Raw genomic sequence first — 26,564 nt, 5'->3', positions numbered from 1 at the left:
CACGGCGTTGTTTGCACCAGTCACTTGAAATTTAACCTTTTTGCTATATTTGTAAAGTTTATTTTCCAAGTTCATTTGGCCTGCGTAGTCATAGTGATTCGTATTCGGTGTAAATTGAGGGATTAAAAAAAATATTTACCATTGATCTTTAAACTGTTCAATTTAGTTAGTCTATCTTCTTTGTACCACTTTCTATTATGTTTTTATGAAAATTTATCTGGTAACAGATGAAACATTTTTATTAATTTACCCCCAAAGATCTAACTTTAATATCCCTTAGATTTAACTATTTTTCCCCTAATAATAATGTGTTTTTGATCTTATTGTTTCCCTTATCATCATTTTTTTATGTACGCTTATGTCTATATCATATTCAAGTATTTAGTTATGTTTTTCTTTTTTTATATATTAATGTTTAAATATATAAAAAATAGTATGTATACAAAACTCATAAAACTTTGTGATTGTTTCAGATGGCGCTAAATTGATTAGAATACTTCCGAGTTGATTAAATTTTTAAAAGGTAAATTTAGCTTTTAATTAGATAGATAATGACAAGTTGATTCCCGCCATTCTGTTTCTTTTCGTGTTAATTAACAAGAAAAGTAACAATTAGGAAATCGACTTGCTACGACTCGTAGCGTTTAGCTACGAAAAGCTACGACGGGGCTACGACATCACAATGATGTTTATACAATACATTTGTTTGTACACTGACTGTTGCTAATTATGTTTTTACGTATAATCGAGTTTTTATGAAGTTCTTATACAGTGTGATTTTATATATAGCGGCTACCTTTTGTATATGGACTGAATAAATGAATCATCTTATATATCCTTTACGTATTTTACACATTTGTGTTTTTATTATTTTATATTTTTATTTGCGTATAATAAATATATTTATTTGCGTATAATAATAGTTGTCGAAAGCGGGCAGGGTTAAAGTTGATAGGTTATACCTATCACACAAGCAACACACAATTCTAATCAATTTTTCGATATTTCTTAGAATCCGATATACAGAGACAATAGTCGCATAATCCCGAGAGCTAAATAAAGTGTAAAATTCTATCTATACAACACAGTGTCTCTTTTAAGTGTTCAACCACTTACATGTTATCGACTCTGACTACAAAATGCTTTCAAAACAAACTGGTTCACGATAAAAATCTATAAAGACGTTTATCCGAGCTACTTGTAATGAAAATATTTAATCTAAATGGTGAGCGTTAAAACCATCCACATCTGGCTCTGGTCCGACATTTTAATAGTTGGACCACAGACATATTAATATATGGAAAAGACTTGCGAAAACAGTTGCAAGTTTACACCAGTCCAATTTAAAGTCCGTACAGTATTTCTAATTGTCGAATCAAAATATATATATTCCAATTGGTGAACTGCATAGATAAAAAAATACTTGATGAGTGCCATGAATTGAGTGGAACGTCACATTAGAATGAAAAGGAATTCTCTCTTTTTTGGTTAGCTAAAATTAAAGACGAGAAAACGACGTTAATTTGTCAATATTAGGTACAAATATCAGCGTCACACAATCCCTGGTTATATGCTGGCTGACATATCAGGTAATCGGAATAAATGTCCTGTCTGTAAGTTCTTATATGTCTGTGTGTATCACCAACCTACTGGGGGTCTTTAAACTAATCCAATAGGTGAGTTATCTCAGACTTTATAGCACCCGTTTTGAGTGCCTGTCAACTAGATAAGTTGAACAGACAGCCAGCAGCACATCAACATACACGAAATCATTGAAATTCCGCCGCTATGACCGCAACATAGAGATTCATGTAGGGTAACCTTACACTAATTTACTGTGTACCCAATCAAAGGCTGATACCTATGTATTTGTAAACATTTTGTTATTATATAAGTTATTATACCAACGACGTTAGTTTTATCCTTGTTGCACTATACAATATAATCATAAATATAAGTAACTCGTACTGTTGCTCGTAACACCGCCCGCGGTAGCCACTGTTTGACCTCAGGTTATATTTATTTTAAATTTTATCAAAATTGACCCATCGATTTCAGCGAGTATGACAGACTTCACATTTATAATAAATTAATACTGAACTACGGAAGTATGGATGACATAACTAAAATATCTTTTATTACACACCAAACACAACAAAAAATTGCCGCCTTTTTTCCCCACCTCTCTGGCTGGAAAGCAATCAAAAATTAATCGTGGTCGATTTATCTAGTTTATGGCCGTTTAATAGCAGATGATTAGACGTGGTCTTCGAGTCTCGAGACTTTTAACTCGGTAACTTTTATATCCTTTATCCGTTTTTCACGGACTATAATCAATTGCTATTAACAAATATAGTATTTGTGTAAAGGAACCTTTATAGTTAAGACAAATAATCATATACCTTATTTATTTAATGTTGCTGTCGTTTAAATGACTGCTGTCGCCGAGATCGCATCCAGACCAGAGTAATAATAATAAAATATCATCTTTTAAAAAAACACCAGCAGCCAATTATCAAAATATTTCACCTATTTGTTGGAATACCTTAATTTAATGAAACGAACCAAGGGAAGTTATTGAGAACCAATCCATTCATTAAATACTCGTATACATTCCTCCAATAAATTTCGCGCGTCCCGAACACAAAACTACTCCATGAATCGGAGAGGAGAGGCCGATTGCCGATAATTTATAAGAGCGTATCCACAAACCGATTAATAGCTACGATTACTGACTATTTATCTAAATAGATTACGAATGTTTAAAGAAATGTATGTAAAGTACACTATACAGTAATACGACACTGATGAGCTCTGACTATTTAAAATTGCACAGAATTTATTTGCTACATAATTAGTTCGCAGTTTCCTGCTTCTATTATGGTAAAAAATTAAGTCAATAAAAAAAAATTAAAAACACTTTATTGGACCAAAAGTAAGATACAAGATAAAATTTTCAACAAGACAACTAGAAAAATGTACATTAGGCGGCCTTATCACTAGTGCGCTTTCTTCCAGGCTACCATAAGGAAAAGAGATTTGGATACAAATGGTAAACTTCTTGATATACTTGATATACAAATGGTAAGATGGTAAACTTGTAACTTTCGTTAACAGAAACACTGTAAAAGCATTTCAAAATAAATTAGTAGGTTCTGCACACGTTCTGCACGCCTCTCACACTCAACGTCATATCTCTCGAGTTATCGATCCATCACATCCCTCGTCATGATCTATTGCTATCTTGTCTGTGATCAGGATGAAGCGGCGATCCTGGGCCGCTAATTGATAGCCCATTACTGGGCAGTGTCTGCTTTATCCTTTAGAAAACTGGACGTCAACAATAATAAATTAAATTGACTATTGTTATGTTTCCATAGTAATAGACCAGGTAAATAGTCTTGATATATTTTAATTAGTATTCTTATATTGCTACGGGTTTATTAATAAATAGAGAAATAAAGCACACGTGCGAGGCAGGGGCGATTCACTAGTTATTCTATATACGAAAGTTAAAAAGCAACAAAATCATCTCACATAATTATCGCAACAAAAGATAGAGCATTTTATTACTTTGCAACTAAAAAACTGTCTACGCATAGTCGTAGCGTAAAACCAACATTTTGTATCAAACCAATTTATCTCGTAACTATTCCTATCATATACACGTTAAAACTTTTACTTTATCACAAGCATTAATTCCAGAATTTTAATTACATTAGGAAAGTAATTCTTATCTGTAACGAGTAGATAGATACATTAGAGAGATTAAAAGACCACCTACGATGAAATAGGGAGGCTGAATGTCGAAAATATTTTATGAGACTCGCTTCGCACTTTACTAATTAAATTTTCAGAAAAGCACACCTGGTGACTTCCTAAGGATAGAAAGTTGGTAACTTCCATTGCTATCTTGTTTCGTTGCTTATAAGCAATGTATTTTTTTATTACTTCATCTATATTTAAATCGTACCACAGATATATAAGTGGTGCATGAAAATGCTTGGCTGCATGGATTTCATGTGGACATAAATATTGGAAAATAAATACTTGAAAAACCAATATATGAATTTTATCATATCATTTCCACATAGAATTAATAGCCGTTGTTAACAACAAAGATCGCGTATTGCCAAATAAAGCGCGTTAATTTTAAAGCAACACCTGAAAACAGGCTCATTAATTATACAAAGCAAACATGGAGCGTCAGGTGGGAAATTGGTGTGGCGCGGAATCTGAAAGCAATGTGCCAAACGACACAGGGTATTAATTGAAGCCATTTATCTTATGCCCGGCTCGAGCTTGACCGATAGCGTTCTACATTCGGATTGCAAATTCAAATGTGGCGAACCAAAGGACTGTGGCCAGTTTGATGAAAGTTTTTTTTACAATGACGATTTTTAGAGATGTTTGATCAGTATAACTGAAGGGTTTTAGTACTTATCTTTTTAATGTCATTTAACCGTAATATATCGCAAAAATCATTCTCGAAAATTAAGTTACTAATAATTACTATAACTCTCTGTCTCTCTCTCAGAGAGAGAGAGTAAATACCAGACTCGGGGACTAAAGACCAGAGCCCACATAAAATACCTTTCAATATTGATTTTTCGAAATTGTGTTATCTTCTAATCCCGTAGTCGTGTAACGGAAAATAAATATTTAAACTGAAATAGATAACAATAACTGATTTTAAATGTTGTTTTAGCCCAAATTTCATTTCTCCCAAATAAAAAAAGTTTTTGATAACATTACTTCAACAGATTTTATCAAATTCTAACATATTTCTACGTAAATAAATGTTCACTTGACCACTAGTTCATACATAAATACTTATCAAGCAGTATATAATAATATAGCAGTATAATATAGCCCCAAAAAAGTATTTATAACTAACTAATCGTTTTGGGTTCAAACTTCTTTCCCCTATTTAATCAAGTACTAAGTTACTAATGCTTCAAGGGAAAAGGGAACTTAATTGCGCGTTATTATTATATCCCGGATTACATCGTCACAACGTTTGTTTAGGTCTGTTACCAGCAAGGTACGGTACTTTAAGCACCTACTTGTTTGCCATCTCCCATTTATCTGGTCCATCAAACAGAACGACGAATGTTTAGTTCCAGAAGTACCTATTTTAAAAATATTAAATTGCCAATTTTACACAACAAACCAGTAAAGATCTTACTTTATATATAGTTTAAAAATGGAATATGATCTAATCTACGAAATTTCATCAAGTATAATTTAGATCTTATTTATACAAACAGTTCAATTTAGAGATTTTCTGGTTTTATAGCAAACACTGTAATATGTAATCCTGTAAGAAAATATTTTCTGTGATCGCTCTCTCCTCTCTGGCGGGGAATGCCAGCCTATAATAAGAATATGTTATAGTATGTATGGGAAAACAAAACTATAATTCAACTTACATAAACAAAAAGCTATTACAGACTTTACATTTCCATACCTTACATTTATTTTTATCTATGTTATGCAAGACTAGTTTCGTCCCGGGAGGTCACTCCAGTGGAAATAACAGTATAAAAAGTACTTAGCTTTCATTTCCATCCAATAGATTTATTGAAAGAGTAAAAAACTTTACACCTATCCTCACAAACTTGGCATTTATGATATCAGTATAATTATGATGCAACAAGTATTAAATTACATAATATTAATTGTTTGTTTTAGATGTCGAACCGTAGCAGTTTGCGGGCGCGGTGGAGGCACTGCAGGTGAACTCTCACCATGCCTCGGCTGTGGGCGCACGCGGTAGCCGCCATCTTGCTGGTGGCGGCCGCCCGCGCCTACCTCGTACTCGTCCCCGACTCCGCCCGGCCCGGCCACGTTGTCCTCGATGCCGCCGTCTACAAACTCGGCTCCGAGAGAACCTACACCATCGACGTCCATCGCACCGCCAACTTCGTCCACCACATCCTCAGAGTCAACAGAACCACCGGCCTAGTCACACTCCGCAAAAGACTCCGATGCGATGGCGTCATGTACCCTAATTTATTCACCTTCTATGTAGACTCTACTTCCGAAAGAATCAGAGATATAGATTACTACAGTCTCCCAATCAGAGTGCTGGTCACCGGAGAAGATTGCAGTCGGAGACATGCTGATCTTTATGACATAGATTTCGACAGGGTTTATGATCAAAGCGACTCTGCTCTTCAGTATGAGGACGAACCTAACAGAGATAAAAGAGAAGCAATATTTTCAGAGAGAGATAATATAGACTGGAGGTTGTTAGAATCGGAGGAAATAGTCTCTAGTCAATACAGTGTTCTTTCAACAGCAGATCCATGGCAACATACATTATTTGAGGATTATGTAGCGAGAAATAAAAGTAGAAGGAAACGATCTCATTCTTTAGTGCCATTCGACATGGCTATAGATGTAAAGATAGCGGAAGCGAAGCAGTGGATTTCGGAAACGTACGCGAGTTTTGCGATCCCAACGACGGATAGGTGGCAAGGGATCTGTCTGAAGCAGTCGCAATTTGTCAATTCATTAACAGCTTTTTTGCCAAGAACAGTTCAGAAGATGTGCAAAGTGCAGTTCTTAGACGTCAGTGATCCACGATTTACTATAGAAAATAGTCAAGGGGATTTGGTAGCGAGTGATGACGTGTGTATTCAAGAGCCAATGTGGAAAGTCTCCATTTTGTTCACGTTTAACTGTGATCGGACTAATATCATAGACTCCGACCACAGGCTGAAGATAGTGTATCATCATCAGGAGTTGAACGATACTGATATTGCCCGGAGAGTCAAGAGAGAGTTGCGCAATCAGTCCCCGTACTTCGAGCAGGCTTTGTACATGGCTTCAGTTGCAGAGGAGCAACCCCCTGGAGTTGTTGTCACTACAGTTAGAGCTCGGTATGTATACTACACAATGTAAACAACATATATAAATTATAAAACCACATAAACCAACAGTGAATGCACTAGAATGTAAAAATATTTTTGCTAATTTCATCTCTGAACGAGATTGGCTCAACTCATATTATGGAGATGACAGTTTATTATAACAGTTTTTTTTAAATAATAATAAATACAATTCCCAAAAATAATAACAAAAATACATACTAAAACAAACTAAATCTAAAACTATAGAAAACCCAATAGGATGTTATTGTCCCATTGGTTTCCGTTAATAATTTACGTGGGCGAAGCTGCCGGTAGAGCTTAGTATTCAAATTATAACTTACTGTATATAAAAAAAAAACTATTAATAACCCATTAGCACCAATGTAAATTGATTAGCGATTTCTCAACTACAACAACAAATGGTCCCCGAATGTCGGCATTATAAAAGTTGATGATTCGTGAATGCCTCGGAAATAACACCACAATCGTAAGTCGCCTGTCGTGGTAATTCACTTTAAGCTCGTTAGTTTTTATGAAGTCATTTACTTTATGTGAACCATTGCCTCAAAAGTCAATGTACTAGTAAACACAAGTACAAGTACCGTACGTAAAAGTTGGACAGATATAAGTTTAATCTAATAATATTAAATTATCGCATTTGTCATAATATTCTCCCTTCATCTTGTAGAAGGTAGATTATTATGTAGTGACTTATTGCCCAAGTGTCTTCTTTGCTTCTTATTACAACAAATATCTATTTCAAAGCTCGAGCACATCTTGGATTGCAACTGTTGTCAAATCCTTATTCATACAAATTATAAAACAAAGTCCTCTGCCGCGTCAGTCTGTCTATTCGCGATAAACTCAAAAACTACTGCACGGATTTTCATACGGTTTTCAATAATAGATAGTGTAATTCCTGTATGTTTTTCTTTTTACCCATACGCTAGTAAACCATATACTGTTGTAGAAAAACTAACAACGAAATGGTTGTAAAAAAACTGCTTAATTGTAATTCTCTACCGAGTTTATCACACAACCGCTGCAGGGACGTGCAAATTACGAACCATATTTGCTCTCGTAATGTTGGAATTATTGTCGGAACGCCACTTGCAGCCGTGTAAACTGGATCTAATTGGGGATATTGAGATAATATTTACATGCTTACCTTGCACAAAACCTTCAATATTTATCGACCAGAAAAAATATTGTAAACTATTAAATACATAATAAATTACACCTAAACTTTCCTCAAGAATCACACTATGTATTGGTGAAAACATTTAAAAAATCCGTCCAATAGTTTTTAAGTTTATTGTATTCATTCAGACAGACGCGAAAGGAGGACTTCTTTTTATAATATGTTACAACTATTTACATAAAAATTTAATTAATGCAGTGATAAAAATAGTTCTAAACCACAACCATGGTGCACACGATTGTTCACTATATGATCACAAGAAGGTTACCACCGTTTGATCACATATAATGAATAACCATCTTCTCCTATAAATTAATTTTTAGTTAAAGGGTTATAAGTATTTTTTATTTCAATTTATATTTCGGATTCTTCGTATCTTCTATTACAATACCATTTGCCATTTCAATTGTAATCGGCCCTCCTCGGTACGGCGCCAGGGCTGTCTGCCCTGGATTCACTGTTCATTGATCTCGTTTCAGATCATTTGAAAGGGTTGTACACCTTCATGTAAACCGTAGCCGTGAATAATACAGTTTCTTTTATTTTTGTTAAAGCACTACGAAAAAACAAATAGCTTCTTAGTACCTAGTAATCACAAACCCAACATGCAAACATGACAAGTGTGTTTTCCTTTAGAACACAACGTGCTTGAGAACCCCCATAAATTTTTCCACCGCCGACACGTCTAGACGTTTTAAATTACACAAATCATGGGGTGAATTCAAGGTGAGAGGTACTTTCGGTAATAATAGTCATTAAAAATGTGATACAATAGGGGTGGATTTCTTACAACAATGTGAATCTGAACCAGTGTTCTCTGTATGTATCCCACCAAATATGTCATGGAAAAATTTAGCCAAGTATCGATGAATTTGGTCTCTATAAAAATTATGAAATCTCTACATAAAACCCAAACCAAGTCTAGGTTTCTGTATTATATATTCTGTATATGCCTTACTTACATCTAATGTTCCTTACTGCGATTTGTTTAAATTTTATGTGACTTGGCCGTCGACTTCTATATATCAGCACACACAATTATGCTTAAAGAATGTTATTATGATAATCGTAACCTGATGGTGCACCCAGGCTCCCAATGACAGAACTCCTCAACGGCTTCCTGCACAGACTTAATTTGTTCTGTCACGCGTTGATAAAAGCTGCGTGTCAAAAATGTCAATATTAAAAACTTCTTTCATTATAGTGACCCAGAAAACAGCCCAGTGACGTACTCCATGTCAAGTCTGCTGGACTCCCGTTCTGCTGGTATGTTCGCGGTGGACTCACGAACCGGCGTAGTCACCACCCAGGCCAGGCTGGACCGGGAACGGCTGGACGTGCATTACTTCAGAGTGGTGGCTCAGGATGACACCTTCCCACCTAGAAGTGGCACTACCACTTTGCAGGTTAGAAGTTAATTATTATTTATAGAATATTATCATTATGTATATAATAAAAATTAATTTGATAATTAAACTTCAGATGTGAAAACTATAATACTTAAGTAATGAAGTTAATTGGATATATTGGGATGTTGGAACTCTTTTTCAGCGAAATATTTCAGATTGATTCACCTTGCTTGCCAATAAAGTTCTGTTGAGCAGACAAACCAAATACAGTGGGCTCTTTGATCTGTCTGCCCCGTAAGGGATAAAGACGTGATACTATATGTATGTACATAACTGGCTACAGAGACCGTTGTGGGAGTTTTGTGTGTAGCTCCGATTTCTATAGGTACGAAACAATGCCGCCTGGTTGCAAAGTGGCGGAGTTACTTCGATTTCGTGAATATCTGAAATACTAACTAAAACTCGCACTGAAGTATCAGAAGATCTACTACACTGAAATAATTATTTTCCAAAAACGCAAGCTGTGGAAGCACACACAAGTATTTTGTCCAAATATAATTTATAGGCCCGCCTCCTTATTCATGGCCCATACTCCTTATCCATAAGGAAGGCCTATGCCCCAGCAGTGGGGACGTTCAAATGGCTGTTGAAGATGATGATGATGATAATTCCAAGAAACAACGCAGATCTATGCTAAATAAGTAGGAAATCAATTATTCTACGTAGGTTTTTTATGACCTTAATAATATTCCATTTGTTTTATTCCATTTAAATCGGTTAACCACAAAAGGCTGAGCCAGAGATTGTTGAGTCAACCACATCATTTGGCACTGAGTCGTGTTGGTTTTTCATTCGATAAATTGTTGCGTATTTTTGTATTTCACACAACATTATAAGGTTTCTTATATTAAGTCATTACCATGGTTAAATTATAGAGTCCAAAACAATCCAAACATTTTCTTCTTTTTTATGAAATGGGATGGATGAATAACCACAATTCTGGGCATTGCAATTAATTTAAAATTTATAGCACTAGCTGAAATAACTACCTACGGTACCTAGTTACAATCTTACCTACTACGATAAGCTTCACAATTGTACTCCATTTATCTTCAGTATATAAATAATACTAATACCAATAATTAATTCCATATGAGTTATAGAGGTATCTATATCTTACATAACTACAAACATAGATAAAAGAAATATATACTACAAACAAACATTCAAATAAGTATTCAAACGGGAATGTAGACTAATCGTTCCGAGTAGTATGTTTCTAACGCAACAAATATATTTAAATAAATATCGCAAAAGACGGCTATAGTTAGGTGTCGCTAGAACTCACAAAGTTATTTATTTAAAAATTGTAAACACTATTTGTTTATAATGTGTACTTGTGAAGCTAAATTCATATTATGTGTATTGCATTGTATTACTGTAATTACTTAGAGTCAAGTTTTTGGAAATTGCTAATATAGTCGATATTAAAGGTTCCACTTCATTTCAGATCAACGTTCTGGACTGCAACGACCACTCTCCAGTATTCGAGATGCAACAGTACGAAGCTTCTGTGAGAGAGGGCGCCAGCCCTGGCACCACAGTACTCACCCTCAAGGCCACGGACCAGGACATCGGCAAGAATGCTGAGGTATTTAATTTGATACAATTTTATTGATTTCAACTTTGTTGTACAAATGTTAACAATACTTAGACGCCAAACGACATTCTCTGCTAATCAAATTTTAGGACTTAACAGACAATGGCTAAAGGGTGCTGCTAATTAGGTACTTAATTACAACAAAAAGATAAAAAGATTAATTCAAGTAATATGCATCGATGGATATTAAAATAATTATTTTCTCCAAAGTTATGCTTTATTCAGAAACCAAGCTTTGGCAAACACTTTTTCACGTTAAGTCTTAATTTTAAAATTCTCAAAGCTACAGACTTCTAGCAATTTGAAACGACCACTGCTCTATCTTGCTATATGTTTTTGAACTCGAAATAATAAAAAATGATTTTGAAAATTTATTTGTTTTACATAAAAAATAATTCTATCTAAAATAGCTTAAAACCGCCTATTATAAATTAGACAATACGTAAGCGCTTAATGTCTTAGATTCGCCACCGACAAAATAATATAACCATCTTCTTATCCCAGGTGGAATACTCAATAGAATCCGTCACAGCCGAAACCCTCAACACTGAGGACACCAATGAGTCCATAGAAACCAGCGGAGAATCTTCATCATCAGACAATCAAGAAGTGTTCAGGGTAGACGGGAGGAGCGGCGCTTTGCTGACCAGGTCGAGCCTTGACCGGGAGAAGGTGGCCAGATACACTGTCATCGTGAAGGCCACTGATATGGCTAGTCCAGTTTCTGATAGGCTTACTAGCACGTGAGTATTTTTTTCATCAAACTTTTTTTATTTTCATTTGACCTTTCATAGTAATAATTTAAAAATAAATACATTTTCGATCATTTAAAAAAAAGTGCACCATATTTTTTTTATTTTGTTGATCTACGAGAAATATGAATATATACCTATATAGCTCAGATAGCACTGCCACTGCATACTATAAATATTTCCCTTGGGTATATTTTTAGTCCGCCTTCGAAATTACGACCTGACGCTGGCCGCATAGAAAATTCAAAGTCACAAAAAGTAAAACCTAAATTCTTTGTTACGATTATTGATTTTCGTGAGAAGTTGAATAAATTTGAAAATTAATAATAATGATTTGGAAAAATTGGTATTTAATATGACGTATTGTGCCAAATTATAATAATAAAATCTTGTTACAGAGCAACGGTCCATGTTAACATCTTGGACGACAACGACAACTACCCGCAGTTCAGTGAGAAGACGTACACTGTGACTGTGGATGAGGATATCAGCGTTTCTGATAACCCTGTCATCGCCAGGATCAAGTAAGTTATAGATTTGTTTTATCACCTACTTTAAGATTAACTGTTAGGCTGTCGCCATTTTTCCATCAGTTAGATGGAAACCTCTAGCAATATACAGCCGAAACAATAACATAGCAATTTCGACTTTACTTTTACTACAAAGTACTTAGTAAAAGTAAAGTCGAAAAATGATAAAGACAACGAAATGATAAAGCAATGAGAAACACAACGAAAAAAATAATACATTTTGACAGCTGCATGGATGTTATACAATAATTGAATGGAGCAGGATGCATTTACTTAGTAATATGGATAGAACATATCCGTTAATTGTAGTTTTACGATTACGGTTTTACGATTGCTCTTAACTACGTCCTACCCCGTTAACGTACAATTAAATGTCATCATTACTGCATTAACTGCATATACATAATTCTATAATATCTAGGCATACTAATATTATCCATATAAATATTCCGTATAACATTATAAACAAAAAAGATTTATATTTCCATGTGTTTGTAATTAATAAACTAGTGGACCCATTTTGAAATTTAGCATAGAGCGTTTATTTAAATGTGTAAAGAGCCTTTAGGATTGCATTCTTGTTGGTTTACTACGTAGGCAAAGCCGTGGGAAATCATTAAATCATAAATAAATAAATATCACACACACAGATTGAGCTAGCCCCAAAGCAAGTTCGAGACTTGTGTTATGGGATACTAACTCAACGATACAATATTTTATAACAAATACATAAACATCCAAGACCCGGGCCAATCAGAAAAAGATCCAAGATTTTCCATCATGACCCAACCGGGGATCGAACCCGGAACCTCTCGGTTCACTTTACCACTGCGCCACCGAAGTCGTCATTCACTGAGCGTCGCAAATAATTTTTGTTCAGTAAAATTTTTCCATTTCTTTAAAGCGTAGGTATGTTGGTAAAAATGAATGTTCTAACTAAACTTTTAAGTGTTTAATTTTGTACATTTACTTGATCAAAGTAAAACCAACTGGTTAGACAGGATATTGTTGTAATTAAAATTTAAACAAGCTTTTAATATTGTACCGGATGTATGACCACAGCTACAACAAAACTTTATTAATCACGACCAAAAATGATCTTTATCACTTTCCTAAGTTATCAATAGAATAGAAAACACATTGATCAAACATGTCTGTACAGGTCGGCTAGTCATATTTAGTCTGTTTATAAACTTTTTTCTTTTAAACCACGAAACGGATTTTTAAATGCATATCGGCAAAGGTATATAAACTTCGTGCGAAGCCGGGCCGGGTGGTTAGTTAAATATAATCAAGTTCCCAAATTTCATACAAAACAATATAACATTTTCAGCAGAAATGAACCGCAAACCACTTTGGCTGCGCGTGTAATAAGATAAATAAAACAAAAGCTTCCAACCCCTTGGCATCACCGCAGCCTGTTGAATTTTCATGTACATTCAACAACAAATCAACCTAGTTAAACTCATTGCAAATTCGCCACTATTACCACATTATAAAGACCCATGCTGAGTAACTTGCAGTTGACTGTAGGTATATTACATAAATCTTTATGTATGCAGTAAACAGTTGACACCCCACACACTCATTGTACGTCCTATGCGTAACGATAGCGTAATGGATTCGCAAAGCGTGAAATGTATTTTGAGCCGTAAATCTTGCTGATGTTAGACGAATATAGTATGAACATTGCTTTATAAAGTCAGGTCTCCAGCAAAGGTTTTTGAAAACATTAAACAAAAACTTATAATTATGATTATTTCAAAAACACGTTTCACCCTCTGTGAACAAAACATAGTTTCTCTAAAAGAACAAAATGGCGGATGGCCTCTTGATCCGCGCTGGGGAAGCAAATACATTGTTGATACAAGCAAAAATGTGTAGTGAAACAATTTATGTGTAGACGACTAACAAAAACACATTATTATAAATACATTCCTATAGATAGGTTACAAAATAATAACTCTTTCAGGGCGACTGACGCAGATGTAGGGTCAAACGCAGCCATTCGCTATGCTATCATCGGAGGCAACACTCAGATGCAATTCTCCATAGACAGCCTGAGTGGAGACGTGTCGCTTGTCAAGCCACTGGACTACGAGCAAGTCAGGAGTTACCGGCTTGTCATCAGAGCACAAGGTACATGTGGTTCCGCCCTAGAATACGACCACTCCATAATACCCTTGGCACTTGATAGGCAACATTAACATTTCCAAGAAGTACATCACGTTGGTTGAAATCAATCGAATCTTCTAAATGACTAGGTTTATTTTTGCCCTGATCCCAGGCTTCACGGTGTCACACAGCACCGAAATTAACCTGGTAACGCACGAGGATGAAAGAGAAATCAGAGCATAATTTATTTCATGGCTTTACATACTCTCTACTTCTTTGACTTAAAATTCTCACTAGAAGTCATTTAAATTAATTATAAAATATTGTACATGATTGTTTCACTATCTTCGTTAAATCCTTTCTTTTACTTAGGATTTACTTATTCCTTCCTTTTACTTATTCTTTATCTATCCTGCTTCATTCGAAATAAATATATATTTCTTATTTTCAGACGGAGGCAGTCCATCTCGCTCCAACACCACACAACTGCTAGTCAACGTCAAAGATGTCAACGACAACGCTCCAAGATTCTACACGTCACTGTTCCAAGAATCTGTCAGCGAAAACGTGCCGATTGGATACAGTATTGTTAGGGTATGGGGACGACATTCTAATAAGTATTAACCTTTTTAAACAAATTACATGAACACGCACCGGCAAATTTATCTGATACGGTCATATTCGCCTGAAGGCGTCGTACACGACCACCTAGTAGTAAGTAGTCGCATACACACTACTGAACTAAATAGTCAACCAGTGTGCCGGTTTTCTCATATCACGGTGATGTCTGAGTTCGACGAAAGTGTGTAGGAGTAGTTAAGAAACCGACATTTGAAATAAAAACCTTATTGGGCTTATAATATATTATAACTTAAGTAATAGAACTGTCTAAGTATAAAAATATAACTCTAAGTAACAAAAACTTAAGTTAATAATTTAAGTATAAATTATTAACTTAAGTTAATAATTTAAGTATAAATTATTAACTTAAGCCTATTCTACCCAGGTGCAAGCCTACGACGCAGATGAAGGTGTAAACGCAGAGCTAACATATACACTAACAGATAAAGAGTATGGCAGTACCACCGATCTGCCAATCACAATTGACCCTCGATCAGGATGGGTGTACACGTCTGCGCCACTGGATAGAGAAGTGCAGTCTAAATATCAGTTGCAGGTAATATTTTTATTTACGTTTCCTAGTTATTTTGTTTTGGCACCACTGATTTCTTTAGTGATTTTCTTTAAATTTATTACGAAATTTCTCAGCAGTTGTCTTTCCGAAATGCTAAGTAGTGCTTAGTAGTAGCTTTGAATAATTTGCCCTGAAAATGTGACTGAGAAAGTCTAATTTCTGAACAAATGTTTTGACTTTGACATTAAATTATTATCGACCAGGTGACAGCAACAGACGGTGGTAGCCCCCCTCGATCGGCCACAGCATCAGTGGTCGTCGTGGTACAAGATGTCAACGACAACGATCCAGTGTTCGCTCCCGGTCAATACGATGTGGAAATAGCTGAGGATGAACCACCTGGAACTCCATTAGTCACTGTCACTGCTACCGACGCTGATGAAGATAACAGGTATAATTTTCGAAGCGAAAATATACAAACATAGACTTCGAGGTTGGCCTTTGTCCAGCAGTAGGACATGAAATAAACTTGAAAAAAATAATAACCAGACTAAAATAATAAACTTTAATACATTTTTCCATATATCGTTTCTCGTAGTTTTTCATCATAATATTTAACGGCATGTAATAAATTGCAAAAAGAGTTCGTATTCTACAATTGTTCTAAAATAGCATTTTAACCACTCGAGATCATAAATCAATCAATATTATTTAAGTACATGAGTATTATACGAGTCTTCTATGTAAACATTACTTAATATTTTTAAAGGTCAACTAATATAAATTACAATTCTTTTTCACTTTACGTATCTGTGACAGTCCGCTTAATCTGGTCATTTCACTAACATTTCAGACTTCACTACGAGATCACAGGTGGCAACACTCGCGGCCGTTTCTCAATAACATCTCAAAATGGCCGCGGTCTGATCACAGTTGCTCAACCTTTGGACTTCAAACAAGAGCGGAGATATGTCTTGACTGTGACTGCTACGGACAGTGGGGGTAGATCGGATACTGCAATGGTGCATATAAATATCACTGACGCTAATAACTACGCGCCGGTATTTGAAAATGCACCTTATACCGCTGCGGTAAGTGTCAAATTTAATTAGTATTTTTAGACTGCTATTAATACAAAACTAAATTTTTGTAAATATTTTTTTTTCTTAAAGTACTTGTCCTTGTCAAAAATCCCTTCTATTAATCATTATCTTATTTATTAGATTACTGACCAAATTTTGCTTTCGAAAACTGTTACAGGTATTCGAAGATGCCCCAATAGGCACCACAGTGCTAGTAGTATCGGCCACCGATAGTGACGTTGGAGTCAACGCTCAGATAACATACTCCCTCAGTTCGGAGATATCCAACGAAGCGGTCACCCATCACGACCAGGAGTTTGTAATCAATCCTCAAACCGGAGCTATCACTACTAACAAATTACTGGATAGGGAGACTATGAGTGGTAAGTATATTATGACGGCGTTTCTCACCTATTTCTCACTGTGTGTTGGCTCAATTTCGATCCTTATCATTATCACTACTCTTTCAGGATACCTGCTCACAGTGACAGCCAGAGATGGAGGAGTGCCAGCCTTGTCAGACACGACTGATGTGGAAATATCTGTAGTGGATGTCAACGACAATGAACCAGTGTTCAAACAACAGCTCTATACCGCTACTATCATGGAGGACGCTTTAGTTGGTAAGTCTGGAAAATACCTAAGTAAAAATATCTTCAATTGTCATTCTTTTCTCGGCTTTGATGTAACTGGGTACTTTTTGAACGTTGTAATATATGTTTTCCTAAGCTTTATTCGCTTCTGTAGAATTTCATAACTTATTTTTCTTGTCTGTATTAAAAAAATATCGTAAAACTCATTTTATTCTATGGTTTTAAATGCATTATATCGTTTTATAAGGCAGACGGCATCCAAGCTTTGGATTAATCTACACATACATATAAGCATTATGTGTTCCCCAAGGGTCTCTCTTAAGGCCTCTATTATTTTCTCTACACAGGCACGTCAGTTACCCAAGTGAGCGCAACGGATGCAGACGTGGGTCTCAACGGGCGCGTCCACTACGAACTCGATGCTAGAGATAGGGAAGAAGGTTCTTTCGTCATCGACCCAGCGTCAGGAGTCATCCGGACTAACAAGCCCTTGGATCGTGAGTCTGTGTCGACACATGATCTGAAGGCGTTAGCTATTGATGGAGGCACGCCGCCACAGAGTTCTACTGTAAGTCTATGTTCCATTATAATTTTTAGGAGTAGTATATTTACTACATTAATAACAAAAATATGTTTTCGTTTACATTATCTTGTAAACATAATTTAAAATGTTATTTCTCACAAATTTAGCCGAGTCACTGCGTAGACTATTAAGACGAGGAATTCAATCGTGGCTGTGAAGACGAAGAATTTAAACTGCTGGAATCAAATACTACACAAATATATAGCACTGTTTACATTACTTACTAAATCTTTCCTGTTTGTAGGTCATCGTCCACATAAAAGTGGAAGATATAAACGACTCACCACCAGTATTCGAGAGCGACTGTCTAACATTCTATGTACCTGAGAACAGCCCCATCGGTACTACTATCGGAGAAATATACGCACATGATCCAGACGAAGGACCAAATGCTGTTGTTCACTATTCTATAAAAGGTAGGCAATCATTTGTTTTCTCCGTCTAATAATAAAATATATCTTCAATTAACAGCTTGTGCGGTAGATAATGTGTTCATATTGAGAAAGCAAATTTAATTTTGAATGTTATGGGCTAAGGAGATTCATTATTGTTTTTCTCTAGTTCATCACTTTAGTTAGGGGTACCGGAGATAAATATCCAGCATGAAATACCATCATTGAAAATATCGTTATTTTCAGGTGGTGATGATTCTAGCAGTTTCTCTCTCGAAACGCGTCAAGGCTCCGATAAGGCAGAACTAGTTACTATGGTGGACCTGGACTACGAAAGTCCACGGAAGAAATACGAGCTCATCATCAGAGCTGCAAGCCCTCCGCTATGGAATGACGTCAGAGTGGAGATCCTAGTCACGGATGTGAATGATAACGCGCCGATGATGAAGGATTTTCAGATCATCTTCAATAATTATAAGGACTGCTTTCCTGTGGGACCGTTCGGGAGGGTCCCAGCGTTTGATGCTGATGTTACTGATAAGGTTTGTATAAAAAGCTATTTCTTTTTCTTTTACTGAGTAATATCTTTACTTTTGAGACTGACATTCTGCATCAGAAACATGTCATCTTTGGCAGCATATCAAATCGAACGAAGTAGCTCCTAGTGATATGGTATAGGTAGCTACATTAATATTTACGACCAAATCAAATATTTTTTTACAGCTCCAATATAGGATACTGTCTGGAAATAATGCAAACCTTGTACTCTTGAATGAGACGACTGGCAGTATGACACTGTCTCCACAACTGAACACCAATGTGCCCAAGCTGGCTACCATGGAAATATCGGTTAATGGTACGTGTAAATCAGAATATTATTTTATGTTCAATCCTTTATATTTATTAGTTATGATACAGTATCTTACACAAAACTAAGAACGGAGTCTTTTCGTATCGTCCCCTAAATATGTCAGCATTCTGGTACACTTATTTCCTATCTCATATATTTTTATATGAATAAACATTTTTTTTGCGTCTTCAACAGCTAAGCTTCTGAATCCATGGTCCGCTTTTTTATTTTTTTCTTCTCCACTCTGCAAGCTCTTCAACATTCTTAGTTGTCAGACCATTGGCATGCATATCCGACTTAACAACACCAAGTCAGATTTTTTTGGGTTTGCCCCTACGCATAGAATCGTCGTGGTCACTCGTGGTCTATCATCCGTTTATGGAACTAGTTTTTATTTACCTACCCGTAGTTCTCTGATTTGTTTCATTCATGATTTTGAATCATGTCATTTATGTACCTACAGACGGGGTGAACGAAGTGAAAGCAATGATGCAGCTAACAGTCCGATTGATAACGGAAGAAATGCTGTTCAACTCCATCACAGTCAGACTGAACGACATGACTGCTGAACAGTTCCTGTCACCACTGCTAGGGTTCTTCGTGGACGGCTTGGCGGCCATCATTCCGTGTCCAAAGGAGAACATCTATGTATTCAGTGTACAGGTAATTCTCATCTGCGAAAATTTCAGTTAGTGAAAGTTAAATTTGTCTTAATGTGGTTTCACCTCAAATCCAGATGGCCTAAATTATAATCAGCTAACATGTAAACATAATTTTCAACGTGCTTCCTACACTCATTGTTGTTTGACAAAGTCGAAAATAATAAGGCATTATTTCAATATACCTAGTCACTTTCAATCAGTTTCATGTGGAATCTCTAGCAAAAATTTTTTATGAACTTCTCTTGGATGTCATGATAATGAAATATAAGGGATCAAGCCACCAAAGAGAGGACTTAGTGTGGGTTGAAAATTCACATTTCACTATCGAGGAAAGCCCTCAGAAAAAAGATATACGTCAAGACAACACAGGAGAGTAGATTGTTTTAAATATTATAACTAACAATATTGATTACCTTCTATAGGACGATACAGACGTAACAGGAAACATTCTGAACGTGTCGTTCTCGGCCAAGCGCCCTGACGCTGAGATCGGCGTCACTGGCGACACCTCGCAGTATTACTCGCCCACTCACTTGAGGGAGAGAGTCTACTTACACCGGGCCACTTTGGCTAGGCTAGCCACTGTTCAGGTAAGAGCATTATATTTTTATGTAGCCAACTGCTGGGTAAAGGTAACCTCGTCTTCCGATTGTCTCTTTCTATAATGAGAAAGATTTTATTTTTATTTATATCACAAGTCGTATATTATCATTATTTATATATTTTTATACAATCAGCACAACTTAATTCTAAGCAGTCTGCAAGTTTACATTTACGATACGTGAAGAAGAAGGTGATAGATGCAAGATAAATAAAAAAAGGAAAGGTAGTACGATAAATTGTCTGGGTATTCTTAATATCTAGTTATTTCACTTAGGGAGCGGAATCCTATGAACATTTAGTGTAATGACCAGCAAAGCTTTTAAAACTTAGTTACAAAAAATATCAAAATTCTGCCTTACATCTGAGCGTCCGGCTAGTTTCATTCTCGTCTATAGGCTGTGACGCTCCAAAACTCAGTATGCGTTATAAATAACAATAAATTCGCCAATAATTTTATGACAAAATTTAGCAAAACCATTTTATTACTATCACAGGTGCTACCTTTTGACGACAACGTATGTGTGCACGAGCCGTGCCTAAACTTCGAGGAATGTCTCACTGTACTCAAATTTGGCAACGCATCGGGCTTCATCTCCAGCGACTCCGTCCTCTTCAGACCCATTTATCCTGTCACCACCTTCACTTGCAAGTGTCCGCATGGCTTTACAGGTAAATTGAATTTTCTCGCGATTGTTAAGGCATTTAAGCTAAATTTCTCAGGTTTTCTCACCATGTCACCATAATAGTTTTTTATATCAAAAAGTTTAAGAGAACTTGTACTCTTTATCTACCCTTACAAATCTAAAGAAATGTAATTTCAAGAAGTGGATTGTTCGATATTATATTTCATTTTTATAATATTTTTATTCAGGATTAAGAGAACACTACATGTGCGATACAGAAGTTGATCTATGCTACTCCTCACCGTGCGTCAATAATGGAACCTGCGTGCGTCGGGAAGGCGGATACACCTGCGTCTGCGCAGCCGGATTCACTGGTAAGAGAGTCCTATATTAAAACATCCCTAATTAATTGTGAAAACAATAGACGATGAAAAACCATGTAATGTAATTATGTTTTCTCACGTTTAATAAAATTACATCATACTCGAATAAAATTATTTGATTAAATTTTATTGAGAAACCCCGAGAGACTAATTCAAAAATGAGGAAAAAAACATGATAATTAGTTATTAGTAAAACTAAATATTATACAAATTATCCCACGAACTACTTTTGTTACTAATTATGTTTGGAAATAGTAGTATAACTAAGTTAAATAACGGTATGTGGTATGGTCTGTGGTTAATGACTACGTTCTTAGCGATAACCGTAATAGGATGAAACGACCTTCTAAATACTCATTTTATTTTAGGAGTGAACTGCGAAATGGTGTTAACCCAAGCCACTTGTGATATAAACGGAGATGGAAGTATATGTCGCAGTGGGTCACAATGTGTGGCAAGAAAAGAAGGCGGCATTCTGTGCCAAGGATGTACTATTGATACGGCCTATACCACAGCCATGTGCGAATTGAAGGCGAGAAGCTTCCCGGCTTCTTCGTTTCTTACCTTCCCTGGTTTGAGGAGGAGACATCGAGTGCATTTGAAGTTGAAGTAAGTTATAAATTGATTTCTTTACATGCGACACAGGGAATTAATTCTTTAGTTCTATAGATACTGTATATAGAAGAAATAAAAGCTTGGAAATGTGTTACATTTAAGGTTGGTGCACGTAACTGCATCGTAACGTGTGCACTTTTTTGTTTAGAGTGATTTTTTTTGTTTGTTTGTTATCGCTAATTTGTAAACGCGTGCATTACAATTCCGTAAAAAAAGCGTATACGCACGCGTTACGCATTCTGTGTACCGAACACAATGCCAATTGAAATGTTTTTAAACATATATAATCATTTAGTACTTATTACAAATACACATTCAATTTCTTATATCGTGTAACGCATCTTTAATTTTAATAGTTACTTACAAGTTAGTAAAACTTCTCAAGTTTTAAGAAATCCTCACAAACAATATTTTACCGTTTTTGTCCATTTTTTTGTGCAACAAAAAGTTCACTTACCAACATTTCAATATGCAACTAACATAAGTTTGTCACCGTTTCTCAGGTTCGCCACCCAATCACCATCCGGCCTTCTCCTCTACAACGGCCGCTACAACGAACGCCATGACTTCGTCGCCCTAGAGCTGATAGCCACAGGCGCGGGGCAGGCGGGGGGCGCGGGGCTAAGATTTACCTTCGCGCTCGGGGGGTTGAAGAGTGAGGTCACTATAGCTGCCGATGTGACTGATGGCATGTGGCATTCTATAGACGTGGATTACTACAATAGGGTGAGTATTTATAATCAAACTAATTAAATATATCAAATTGAAAAAGTAAATTTGTTAAAAACGCTCCTCCTGTATGACCCTGGTATGGTAATTGTTCCTAGGGCGCTGTACGTGTTTTCACATACAATGGAAATTGTGTGTGAAAACCTAAAAAAAATAAATTCCTTAAAAGTTAAAACTAGAAGCTCGGGTTTGCGCAACTTAACATACTTACATATACCCTACCTTCAGTTAACAATGTCCACGGTAAAAGAATGTGGGAGTATTTTCTGCTATATATTGAATGAATACCCTAACAATATTTGTGAGCAAATAATTAATTTGGAAACCAGTATAACCAAATGTGAATTAATGCTTAAGAACTATATATTAACTGAGTAAATTTGTAATGAGTTGTGATTCGCCTTACCACGTATAAACCTATATAGGTTTTTGTTGGTAGTGCTTGTATTTTTCATATAAATTATTGTAACATAAATAAAGAAATTTTAAAAAAAACTTACCATATTATTGTGGTTACCTGCTTGCTCATTTGCCACAAATAATAAGGTTGACTCCAGTGGGTTAAAAACTTCGTGCTTTATACAAGATATAAATGTCAGTGATCAGAGATATGTTTGCGCGGGGGTAATTTGGTAGTGACCAGAATTAACAATTCTTGATTTTCCAACTAGCCAATGGATCTTTCGAACATTTACTATCCATGTCATGTTGTAAAACTGTTTTTTTATGTTAATCAATGAAGTAAATAAATATGTCGTTGTGTCCTAAGCTTCTCATGATCTACAGACGGCGACTATGGTGCTAGACAACTGCGATAAGGCGTTATCTCTGAATGGCGCAGCGTCGCTCGGACCACAATACGCATGCGCGAATTTCACGAGGAAAGTGCTGCCACCTCGGTGTGACATACCCACGGAAACCTGTCACAGGTGAGTCATTTAATTGTTTCGTTGGTAAAATAATGCTAATCTTAGCAAAATGGAAAACAAGAATAACTCTGAAAGCTTTTTTTCTTAACTCGAAAATTTACAAAAAAATAATAATAATTCTCAACAGTAACTACTAAGTCCATTTGCATTATATAGAGTTGTGTATAGTCTATCTATAAAGAGTAGACAATATATTCATCTATATAGAGTACACCTGTTTAAATCGAATGATAAAAATTCGTTGATAAACACTTAGTGTTGTGCTGCCAGCCAAGAGGACACAGCGCCCTACATTCTTTCTACTCTTTATAGACATAATTGCAACTTTAGATTTTGTCATTTTCAGTTCTATCCACAATTGAAATGGTTTATTTTACTTTACGTTATAACGTTTTTTAGATTTTTGGATCTGACGGGACCACTACAAATCGGTGGTCTCCCCAACATCCCAAGCAGTTTCCAAGTGAAGAACAAGGACTTCCTCGGATGCATTTCTGACTTCTATATCGATCACAAATTCGTCGATCTCAACAGGTGAGTTTAGACATCATTTAGGTATACACACTCGTTCCTCTTTTAGTGGAACTGGGTACTCATTTAAACTATATCAGTGTCAGATATCAGATGCAATGGCCGCCTGACAAAATTTATATAGACCGCTAGATGGCGACCAGAGTCTTAGAAGACCGCGAACTATTGCTTTCTGGTTTTTCATTGCGATAAATAAAAGCACTCATACAAACTACGCAATGATTCTGCATTCGCATCGGCATCTGTCCGTGTTTGAAAAAGGTTCGTTTTAAATCGTATGTGTACTTAATACTATTTCGTTAACAGTTACGTGGCGGACAACGGCACCTTAGCCGGCTGCCCAGAGAAGCGATCTCAGTGCAGCTCGGCGCCGTGCTACAACTCGGCCGAGTGCACTGACCTCTGGGACTCGTTCCTCTGCGACTGTCCCGAGGGACACTCTGGGAAGGACTGTGGGGAATGTAAGTGTAACCTTCAATTTTTTAGCTAGGCTCGTTATTATGTGGACAAATTTAGACTTTTTGCCCATGAGAATATCATTTACCAATCATAAATGTTAACTTAGCACAACTTTTGTTTTCATTATGAATCATTAATCAACGCCTAATTCGTCTGTGATATTTGGCTATTGTAAAAGTGAAAGTAATAATATCAACGAAAAGGCTCACAAAAGATAGTTGCCCAATATATATATATATATATTTTTAAAGAAATTCAATATTCGGTCCAACTAATAATTTAATGGCTATACAAACAAACTAATTATTTTCCACAGCCACATCGCCACCATGGCGTTTCAGCGGTGACGGCATGCTATCCTTCAACCCATTACTCCGCCCAATTCAACTTCCGTGGCTAAACGCGTTCTCGCTGCGAACGAGACAACAAGACGCTTTCCTCATGTCCATACAAGTGGGGCAGAACAGCAGCATTCTTATCAGTGTAAGTATTTATATGGAATAGAAAAAGTTAAAGTAGCAATTGAACTACCTACCTATTTAAAAAGTCTCTTTAGAAAACGAATTTTTAACGGACTACATTTTTTTGCCATTGCAATACCTAAATTAAGGGCCTTAATTTAGGTATTGCAACAGAAGAATAAACTTATCGGTTGATAAGTTTATTCATCTTAACTATTCTCTACATAGAACATAGTAACTGGTACCTGATGATTGAGTAACAAACAACCATATTTACTTTCATATACTTTCCACAGAAACTGAATACTTTCGCAGTTATAATATTAGTGGGAAATAAAAATGTTAACACTAACACTATATAATAATTTTGTAAAAGTAATTAATTTGCTAGTCGGATTATCTACAAACCTACTAATTAAATTGAACGACATATGAGATATCACATGTTTTACAGTTGAAATCCGGCCTACTCCACTATTCCTACAACGGCGAATCCATGTTCCTGCCATCGACAACTCTCTCCGACGGTAAATGGCACCGAGTGGAGATCAAATGGCTCGGCACCGACATTTCAGTGGCCATAGACTATGGATTACGTACTTCACTATTGCCAATGCTAGCCAATAAGGTGCAAGGGCAGTATATTGGGAAGATCTTGATTGGCGGACCTGATACTACTGCGGGGCTATTGGCATCTGAAGTTGGATATTTTGAAGGATGCATACAGGTATTTAATAAAATTATCATCTAACATCTCAGGATTTTAAATTTTAACACCATTTTTGGACGTAAGCTTGTCCCTGTCAGAACACAATTTTCCATTTTTGGTCGTAATATAACATTTTTCATTTTGTATTCATTTAAATTATTGTGTTCTCTTGAAAATTATATTATCCCTTGTCACTCATGTGGCATCATCGCGTGTAAAACATACATATACTATACAAACTGTGCCCGACAGAGCCCATTTAATGTAAGTACTTTTATTTTATACTTCTCATTAACTCTGTGGATGCACAAAGTATTGAAACTACTTGCTCTAAGATACTTTCGTATTGAAAACGATCAAACTCAACTCAGAAATGTTGGCATGTGGCATGTAACATTGGTAAATTGATGTTCATCTACATATGTATATGTTATAGAATATAGTATCGTCGAGTTAGTATTCTATAACACGAGTTTCGAACCTACTTTAAGGCTAACTCAATCTTTGGTATTACTACAGCGGTGCTGGTGTAATGGTTACTACTGCCCCCGCCTGAGGATCGAAAGGTCCCAGGTTCGAATCCTACTCGTGTCACATGAGTTATATCATCATAGTTATATCATATACCAATCTGACTCATGTATAGTAGTTTTCATAGATCACCACTTGCTTCCGGTGAAGGAAAAACATCGTGAGGAAACCTGCACACTTGTTAATTATTAACTTGTGTGTGAAATGGA

The 26,564-nt window shown here is 36.0% G+C and overlaps 1 protein-coding gene across 4 annotated transcripts in view; it reads left to right on the top strand.

Moving 5' to 3' along the window:
• stan (starry night) overlaps positions 1 to 26,564 on the top strand; it is a 147,505-nt gene that overhangs the window by 105,744 nt on the left and 15,197 nt on the right. For all 4 annotated transcript variants that reach the window (XM_053747116.2, XM_053747117.2, XM_053747114.2 and 1 more), the window contains 28 exons: positions 474 to 523; positions 5,695 to 6,887; positions 9,284 to 9,485; positions 10,939 to 11,079; positions 11,593 to 11,831; positions 12,239 to 12,364; positions 14,343 to 14,509; positions 14,937 to 15,079; positions 15,492 to 15,662; positions 15,884 to 16,071; positions 16,474 to 16,711; positions 16,881 to 17,085; positions 17,173 to 17,325; positions 17,643 to 17,863; positions 18,123 to 18,294; positions 18,517 to 18,812; positions 18,994 to 19,126; positions 19,584 to 19,783; positions 20,205 to 20,372; positions 20,880 to 21,054; positions 21,257 to 21,382; positions 21,760 to 22,000; positions 22,510 to 22,732; positions 23,522 to 23,664; positions 24,064 to 24,198; positions 24,502 to 24,656; positions 24,971 to 25,137; positions 25,570 to 25,842. In XM_053747116.2, the coding sequence (XP_053603091.1) occupies positions 5,752 to 6,887; positions 9,284 to 9,485; positions 10,939 to 11,079; positions 11,593 to 11,831; positions 12,239 to 12,364; positions 14,343 to 14,509; positions 14,937 to 15,079; positions 15,492 to 15,662; positions 15,884 to 16,071; positions 16,474 to 16,711; positions 16,881 to 17,085; positions 17,173 to 17,325; positions 17,643 to 17,863; positions 18,123 to 18,294; positions 18,517 to 18,812; positions 18,994 to 19,126; positions 19,584 to 19,783; positions 20,205 to 20,372; positions 20,880 to 21,054; positions 21,257 to 21,382; positions 21,760 to 22,000; positions 22,510 to 22,732; positions 23,522 to 23,664; positions 24,064 to 24,198; positions 24,502 to 24,656; positions 24,971 to 25,137; positions 25,570 to 25,842 (5,937 nt within the window). In that variant the 5' untranslated portion in view covers positions 474 to 523; positions 5,695 to 5,751. The remainder of the gene's footprint in view (positions 1 to 473; positions 524 to 5,694; positions 6,888 to 9,283; positions 9,486 to 10,938; positions 11,080 to 11,592; positions 11,832 to 12,238; positions 12,365 to 14,342; positions 14,510 to 14,936; positions 15,080 to 15,491; positions 15,663 to 15,883; positions 16,072 to 16,473; positions 16,712 to 16,880; positions 17,086 to 17,172; positions 17,326 to 17,642; positions 17,864 to 18,122; positions 18,295 to 18,516; positions 18,813 to 18,993; positions 19,127 to 19,583; positions 19,784 to 20,204; positions 20,373 to 20,879; positions 21,055 to 21,256; positions 21,383 to 21,759; positions 22,001 to 22,509; positions 22,733 to 23,521; positions 23,665 to 24,063; positions 24,199 to 24,501; positions 24,657 to 24,970; positions 25,138 to 25,569; positions 25,843 to 26,564) is intronic.

The sequence above is a fragment of the Plodia interpunctella genome, chromosome 6, assembly GCF_027563975.2.
Source record: "Plodia interpunctella isolate USDA-ARS_2022_Savannah chromosome 6, ilPloInte3.2, whole genome shotgun sequence".
Classification (NCBI taxonomy): domain Eukaryota; kingdom Metazoa; phylum Arthropoda; class Insecta; order Lepidoptera; family Pyralidae; genus Plodia; species Plodia interpunctella.
This window is presented reverse-complemented; position numbering and strand designations above follow the sequence as displayed.